The sequence below is a fragment of the Carlito syrichta genome, unplaced genomic scaffold, assembly GCF_000164805.1.
Source record: "Carlito syrichta isolate Samal-C Ts95f unplaced genomic scaffold, Tarsius_syrichta-2.0.1 Scaffold255663, whole genome shotgun sequence".
Taxonomy (NCBI): domain Eukaryota; kingdom Metazoa; phylum Chordata; class Mammalia; order Primates; family Tarsiidae; genus Carlito; species Carlito syrichta.
The window spans coordinates 19,647-27,907 of record NW_007199759.1 but is presented as its reverse complement, the minus strand read 5'-3'; the positions used below and the strand labels follow the sequence as shown (position 1 = coordinate 27,907).

General features: G+C 47.1%; 1 protein-coding gene across 2 annotated transcripts in view; it reads right to left on the bottom strand.

The window, feature by feature from the left end:
• Positions 1-217: 217 nt before the first annotated feature.
• The window catches only part of SLC2A3 (solute carrier family 2 member 3), a 15,629-nt gene continuing 7,585 nt past the window's right edge, over positions 218-8,261 (bottom strand). For both annotated transcript variants that reach the window (XM_008052077.2, XM_021709555.1), the window contains exons 7-10: positions 6,699-6,803; positions 4,983-5,084; positions 3,828-4,031; positions 218-480 (exon numbers count right to left, since the gene is read on the bottom strand). In XM_008052077.2, the coding sequence (XP_008050268.1) occupies positions 262-480; positions 3,828-4,031; positions 4,983-5,084; positions 6,699-6,803 (630 nt within the window). In that variant the 3' untranslated portion in view covers positions 218-261. The remainder of the gene's footprint in view (positions 481-3,827; positions 4,032-4,982; positions 5,085-6,698; positions 6,804-8,261) is intronic.

Below are 8,261 nucleotides of genomic sequence, written 5' to 3'. Positions count from 1 at the left end.
AGAGGTGGCAGAGCTGTCTCATGCCAAGTGGTCAGTCCCTCCTGAAATGAAGGTAGGTTCCCTTGGTCTCTCCTCAACAGAAGAGAATGTCCAAGAAATGAAGTATCTGAAAAGCCACTGAAAATCCAGCTAACCCCAGCACTGGAGTGCTCATGGAGTGTGGGGGACGAGGACGGAGCCAAGTAGCAGCACTCAGGAGCAGTCCTGGGCTCGTCCTGAGGCTGCTCTCCCAGGTCGAGAGGAGGTGGAAGGAGGGAGGGCTTAGACGTTGGTGGTGGACTCCTTCTCAGGCTGGACCCTGTTCATCTCCATGATGGGGTCCTTCGCGGATCTGGCGGCCTCCTGTGTCTGCCCTTCAAAGGCCCGGGTGATCTCCTCAAAAGTCCTGCCACGGGTCTCAGGGACTTTGAAGAAGGTGAAGATCAAGAAGGTAACCAGGAAGGCGGTGAAGACGATAAAAACGTAGGCTCCTAAGTAGTACTAAGAAAGGATAGGAAAAAGGGGAGGTGACACAAAAATCTGAGAACTGACAAATTCAATTTCCTTCTCATTCATATTTCCAACAGGCTTCAAGCTATAACTCTTCCATATTTCTTTTCTCTTTTACTGAGTTGGAGCCTCGCTCTTGTCACCCAGGCTGGAGTGCAGCGGCACAATCAGGGCCACCACAGCCTCCACCTGATGGACTTCGGGGATCCTTCCACCTCAGCCTTCCACATAGCTGGAACTACAGACACATGCCACCACGTCCAGCTAGTTTTTGTGATTGATTGTAGAGACGAGGTCTCACCAAGTTGCCCAGGCGGGTCTCAAACCCGTGGGCTCAGGCAATCCTCTCGCCTTGGTCTCCCAAAGTGCTGGGATTACAGGCTGAGTCACTGCACCCGGCCCAACTATTACGTATGTCTTTAGGGATTCACATGATTCCACTGCTGACTTACTATATTTCTCTACATTTGTGTCTGGGTGTGTCATGCCTTTTCCTATTCACCAATGTTAGCTGCTTCCAAATACCAACTGAGTAGTTTAGAGGATTATTTTTCAAATCTTGGTTTCTGAAAAAATTCATGCAAATAGGAAATGGATTCTATTGCATAAGATATCCGTTGCAAGTTCCTTTACGCAACAAATCAGCTCCGCTTGATTTATAACAGGACCTACCTGATTTAACATTCTAAACCTAGTGAGTCTTTAAGGCCATGAAGCCATTAATGGTGATTCATTATGGGTTTGGAATCCTTTGAGACTTAGCACTATCATTCTGTTTCTAGGCGAAGCTGTAACTGCATCCTCTCAGATTAGTGAAGTTCTAAATTTTACTTCCTGTTACAATCTTTTCTGTCATTTCCCCCCCCCCCGATATGTTGTGACAATGAGGGGGGATCTCTAGCTCAAAGCCCCTGCTAATCTTTCATCTTTCTCAGTAACTATAGTCATCCTCCCTTATCCGCAACTAGACAGTCTGTAGTGTGTTACTCATGGTCCAATGGAAAATTCCAGAAATAAAAAAAATGCGTGTTTTCTTTTTGAGTCAGAGTCTCACACTGTTGCCAAGGCTGGAGTGCAGTGACATGCTCACAGCCTCTGCAACCTCAGCCTGCTGGGCTTGGGCGACACTTCCACCTCAGCTTTCCAAGTAGCTGGAACTACAGGCACATGCCACCAAGTCAGGCTAATTAAAAAAAAAAAATGTACTGTAGAGACGAGGTCTTACCAAGTTGCCCAGGCTGGCCTTGAACTCCTGGGCTCAGGCACTCCTCACTTCCATCTCCCAAAATACTGGGATTACAGGCATGAGTCACCGCGCTCGGCAAATTCATAAGTTTAAATTGAATGCTATTCAGAGTAGTGTGATGAAATCTTGCACCAGCTGTCTCCCTGAGACATGAATCATCCCTTTGTCTGGTAGATCCACCCTATAGACACTACCCGCCTGTCAGTCACTCAGGAGCCATGTTGGTTATCAGATCTTTCGCAAGAGAAGGGTAAATGTAGCCGGGCTCAGTGGCTCAGCCTGTAATCCCATGCTTTGGGAGGCTGAGGTGAGTGGATTGCCTGAGCCCGCGGGTTCGAGACCGGCCTGGGCAACTTGGCCAGATCTCATCTTTACAATAAATCAAAAAATCAGCCAGATGTGGTAGCGTGCGCCTGTAGTTCCAGCTACTTGGAAGGCTGAGGTGGAAGGATCGCGGAGCCCAGCAGGTTGAGGCTGCGGTGGCCGGGAGTGGCTACTGCACTCCAGTCTGGGTGACTGGGAGACTCCAACTCAGAAAAAAGGGTGAATGCAGTACAATAGGATATTTTCAGAGAGAGAGACCATATTCTTGAACTTTTATTACATTATATTGTGATTATTCTTATTGAATCCTTTTTTTTTTGTTAGTTGAAGTCTCACTACATTGCCCTGGCTGGAGTTGAGTGGCACGCTCACTGTCATCCCAGCATCAACCTGCTGAACTCCAGCGATCCTTCAGCCTCAACCTTCCAAGTAGCCAGAATTACAGACGCGTGCTACCAACGCCTGGCTGTTTTTTTTATTTTTTATTGTAGAGATGAGGTCTCACCAAGTTGCCTGGGTGGTCTCAACCCCACGGGCTCAGGCAATTCACTTGCCTTGGCCTCCCAAGTGCTGGCATTACAGGCTGGCCTTCACTGAATATTTTATGGTGCCTAATTATAAATTAAATTTAATATAGTTACATACATACATAAGAAAAGGCAATATAGCACATAAAGGGTTGAGTACTATCTGAGGCTTCAGGCATCCACTGGGGGTCTTGGAATGACATATCTGCCTGCCCTCCCTTATTGATGAGGGATACGTCCGAAGTCCCTCAGTGGATGCCTGGCATGGCAGAAAGCACTAAATCCCATCTCTGGGAATCAGAACGTTTCTGTACATGTCTTCCACAAACTTAATGCTTTTGCCACTAAATTTACCTTATCATGCATTACGGCTATAACTTTTACAGCTGAATTGTGACAGCAAAACTAGCACACAGTTCTTTTTTCTTCACAATTTCAGGGACAGAGATTCTTTTTTGTGTGTGTGAGTTGGAGTCTCACTCTGTGGCCCAGACTGGAGTGCAGTGGCTGCTCCCGGCCACCGCAGCCTCGACCGGCTGGGCTCCAGTGATCCTTCCGGCCTTAGCCCTCCAAGTAGCTGGAACTACAGGCGCGCACTACCACGCCCAGGCTAGTTTTTTATTTATTGTAGAAATGAGGTCTCGCCAAGTTGCCCAGGCGGGTCTCGAACCTGTGGGCTCGGGCAATCCACTCACCTTGGCCTCCCAAAGTGCTGGGATTACAGGCTGAGCCACCAAGCCCGGCCAGGACAGAGATTTTTACCATAGACCTTAGCAACCTCAGCATACAGTTTGTTTTTGTTTTTTTTAATTTCCTTATGAAGTCAAGAACTTTGACCTTTTCACATTACAGATTTTCTCTGGCATATCTTGAATTGCCAGCATCACTACCCTCGCCCTTTCAGGCCATGATGAAGTAACATAAGGGTTCCTTAAAATTGTGGCAGTCAGTCTAATCATCAAGAAGGCTCTGCAGTGACTAACAGACAAATGGGCAGGAGCATAGACAGTGTGGATTCCCCAGACAAAGGGAGGATGCACGTGCTAGGCTGGACAAAGCAAAAATTTCATTTTCTCGGAACAGTGTGTAATTTAAAGCTTACTAATTGTTTATTTCTGAAATTTCCCATTGAATGTTTTTGGACCTCTGGCCCAGATGAGGGGGACCACTCTATTACTAAGGCGTATCTTAGACATGTCGGTTTCTGTGTGTTGGTGTTAAGATGGGGTGAGTCTACTTACGGCAGCAGAGGGGAAGAGCAACCCAACCAGGAAGTTGGAGGTCCAGTTGGAGCAGCCAGCCACAGCCACTGCGGCTGGACGGGGTCCCTGGCTGAAGAGTTCCGCCACAATAAACCAGGGAATGGGGCCTGGTCCAACTTCAAAGAAGGCCACAAAGATCAAGATAGCCACGATACAGACAAAGCTCATCCAACCATACTTGTCCTATGTGAGGAAGGAAAGAGGAAATGTTAATGGTAAGATAGCATGACCCAGCGACCAGTCCCCTGGAGGCGACTGCTGGTTAATGGCAGGCTCTTCTGTCCTGGGCCATCACACAGTCACTGGCCTCCAAAGCCTTGGGTTTTTGAATCCTAGCTATGTGATCTCATGTGTGTCATTTTGCACCGAGACCTCATCATCTATAACAGGGACTACCTCAATTATTATTTTTAAGAATTAGGTAATTTAGGCCGATGTAATCTCAGCACTTTGGGAGGCCAGGGTGAGAGGATTGCCTGAGCCCAGAGGTTTGAGACCAGCCTGGGCAACTTGGTGAGACCTCGTCTTAATAATAAATCAAAAAGGCCAGGCACAGTGGCTCACACCTATAATCCTAGCACTTTGGGAGGTCGCGTGGGCAACCTGGTGAGACCTCATCTCTACAATAAATCAAAAAATTAGCTGGTGATGTGTGCCTGAAGTTCCCGGTACTCGGAAAGCTGAGGTGGAAAGATCACCTGAGCCCAGCAGGTCACGGCTGTGGTGGCTGGGAGCGTGCCACTGCACTCCAGCCTGCTGGGTGACAGAATAAGACTCCAAGTCAAAAAAAAAATAAAAATAAAAAAAACTGGCCAGGTATGGAGGTGCACACCTGTGGTTCCAGCTAACTGGAAGGCTGAGGCAGAAGGACTGCCTGAGCCCAGCAGGTTGAAGCTGACCGGCCAGGTAATTTATTTTAACAAGCTAGAATGTTGCATACATTTAAGGACTATAACAGTTCACCTATCGCTGATGATCCACCTCTCTGAATAACCCTGGGCATCCTGCTTCTCTCAAATTTGAATTTATGGATGATCTCCAACCTTAACAACTCACCCTGTGTATCAGACAGTCAGCTGGAATCTCTCTCCATTCCCCTTCTCCCTCTCTTTCCTTTACCCAAAGAGCACTCACCTTTAATAGCAGAGAAATGGTCATGAGGAGGGAACAAAAAGCCATTCCTCCAAGGCCTATCATATGGAGTGTCCTCCTTCCAGCCCTTTCCACCAGAAACAGCTGGAAAAAAAAAAACAAACTATGAAACTTTTGTTCTCCCTTCCATGAAAACACTGTATGAGCTACTTGAAATCTGCCTTACCAGTAGAATACTTTCATAGTCACACCTGCTGTGATATTATGACACATACATGTTTTTGTCCACAGGTCCTGGTTCATAACTCCCATAACACTTGTTACAGTCTTTTGTCATAATGATGGGATGCTGCTTTAAGCCTCAGGAGCAGGCTTTAGAAAACACAATCCCTAACTTCTCCAGTCTGTGGGCAGGACTCTAATATGTGGGTTCTAAGACCCTCATTTCAGAGAGGGTCTTGCCCCATATGCTATAGGAAGAAATATTACAAAGAGAGGTCAAAAAAAACCCTTAAACACACAAGTCTTGCTGGGCTTAGATCACCCTTTATGTCCAATCACATTTCTACATGGTTGTCCATACTTCAATTGTGGACAGTCAATGAAGCCTGAAGGTCAGGATCTGAGGAGCTTCTGGGTAGCTGAACAAGTGGATGCTGACAAGGTGAACAAGAATACGTCCACATGTTGGAGTGGGTGGTACCCCAACTCCATGGGGACAGAAGCTTCTACACTGGGGACCCTTCAGGCCGCGCCCTATGTATCCCTTTTTCTGGCTGCTTATTTAAGTCCTTTAAAATATCCTTCCTAGTAATCCAGTAAATGTAAGCAAGTGTTTCCCTGAGTTCTGTGAGCTCCTCTAGCCAACTAGTCAAACGCAAAGAGGGGGTCGTGAGAACCCCAACTTAAAGCTGGTCAGAAATTCCAGAGGCCCGGACTAGCTACTAGTTTCCAAGGGTGGGGCAGTCATGGGGACTGGGCCCTCAACCTGTGTATGAGATGTCGTGCTATCTTCACATAGACAGTCTCAAAGTTAAATTAGAGGGCACCCAGCTGGTGTCTGCTATAGGACTGACTGCTTGCTTACTGGAGAGAAATCTCCACATATGTTGGGGTCACAGAAGTCTTCTGTGCTGATGAATGCTGTTTTAATGTAAAAACAGGGAAATCATGGTTTTGAGAGTTTCCAAACACCTCCCCTTCTTCAATCCCAAATTCAAAGCATCCTAAATAATCCCTTCCGTATCTCCCCCTTTCCCGTCTATCCCATATTTCCTTGAAGAGTAAAGACTACTTCCACCCATCATTCAGTGTATCTGTTTTTCACAAAGAAAAATTAAACTGCAGCTGGGCTCGGTGGCTCAGCCTGTAATCCTGCGCCTTGGGAGGCTGAGGTGAGTGGATTGCCTGAGCCCGCGGGTTCGAGACCCGCCTGGGCAACTTGGCAAGACCTCATCTCTACAATAAATCAAAAAATCAACCGGGTGTGGTAGCGCACACCTGTAGTTCCAGCTACTCGGAAGGCTGAGGCGGAAGGATCGCCGGAGCCCGGCAGGTCGAGGCTGCGGTGGGTGGGAGCGGCCACCGCACTCCAGTCTGGGCGACAGAGTGAGACTCCAACTCTCAAAAAAAAAATTAAACCCCCAAAATAGTCTAAGAAATGATATTAGGGAGGCTGAAAGATACACAACCCATCTTTGAACATCTGTAATAAGAATTCATTTCTTCCCCTCAAAATGATCAAACCATCCAACTTACAGAAACTACGGTGAAGATGGTGTTAACCACACCCGCGCCGATGGTGGCATAGATTGGTTCCCCAACGCCAGCTTCCTTGAAGATTCCTGTTGAGTAATAGAATACCTAATAAAAAACAAAAGATGCAACTTTGATGCGACTGTGCACTCCAGTTAAATAAAACATGCAAAACATAAAACATCCCAGGAGGTAAGGGGTTCTTCTCCCAGGGTTACTGTTCAAACACCCTTTCTGAAAAAGAAATTTTCTTTTGTATCTTATCTTCATTCTCTCATGAACCTTCTCAATTCGAGCTACTGATTTCCATTTTTTCTTCTAAATGTGCTTATTCCTAGTGCTCCATTTACTCTTTCTTTTAAGTCCTACAAAGTGCTTTAAAAAAAAAAATTAAGCCAGGTGCAGTGGCTCATGCCTGTAATCTCAGCACTTTGAGAGGCGGAGACAAGAGAACTGCCTGAACTTAAGGGTTTGAGACCAGCCTGAACATCATGGTAAGACTTCGTCTCTACAATAAATCAAAAAATAAGCCGGGTGTGGGTGTGCACGCCTGGTTCCAGCTACTTGGGAAAAAAGAGAAAAAGAAGTAACTCTTGGCTGAGCGTGGTGACACATGCCTGTGGTTCCAGCTACTTGGAAGGATGAGGCGGAAGGATCGCCTGATTCCAGCAGGTAAAGGCTGCGGTGGCTGTGAGCATGCCAATGCACTCCACTAAAAAAAAAAGGTGGGTATTTGCTCTGTTGCAAACAGAACTCAAACTTGTAGGCTCAAGTGATTCTCCCACCTCAACCTTCTGGTAGCTGAACTATACTCTGGCCACAAGCAACCTTTTCAATCCTGTTTTATAGGGTCAAGATTGTGGTAAGGCTGCCAGGAGGCATTCTTAGGAGCACTCTTTTTTCCTTTTTTTTTTTTTAAAGACACAGAACCAATGCAAAGTGCATTCTTTTTTTTTTGGAGTCTCACGCCATTGCCCAGGCTGAAGTGCAGTGGCATGCTCACTGCCACCACAGCCTCGCCCTGCTGGGCTTAGGCGATCCCTCTGCTTCAGCCTTCCAGGTAGCTGGAACCACAGGTGTGGGCGACCACACCCAGCTTATTTTTCGATTTACTCTAGAGACAAGCGCTCACCAAGTTGCCCGGGCTGGTCTCGAACCTCTGGACTCAGGCAATCCCCTTGCCTCAGCCCCGCAAAGTGCTGGGATTACAGGCTGCCACCACACCCAGCCAACAAGGTGCATTCTTTAAGGAGGCACTCATCTTCAATGCTCCACTTCATCCTGGTGATTCAACTGCCTCATCCCAGTCCTACTGCTCTGAAAAGTCTTGGGAGCGTATTCTGTTCTCTGGTCATACAGTATATGGCCCACATTATCATTTTCAAATGAGGAAGTTTGGGACTGGAATCCAATAAAAACATCCAGGGGGCATTTCATTTATTTTTTATTTTGAGTTGGAGTCTCACTGTCGCCCAGACTGGCGTGCAGTGGCTGCTCCAGGCCACTGCAGCCTCGACCTGCTGGGCTTCAGCGATCCTTCCGCCTCAACCTTCCAAGTAGCTGGAA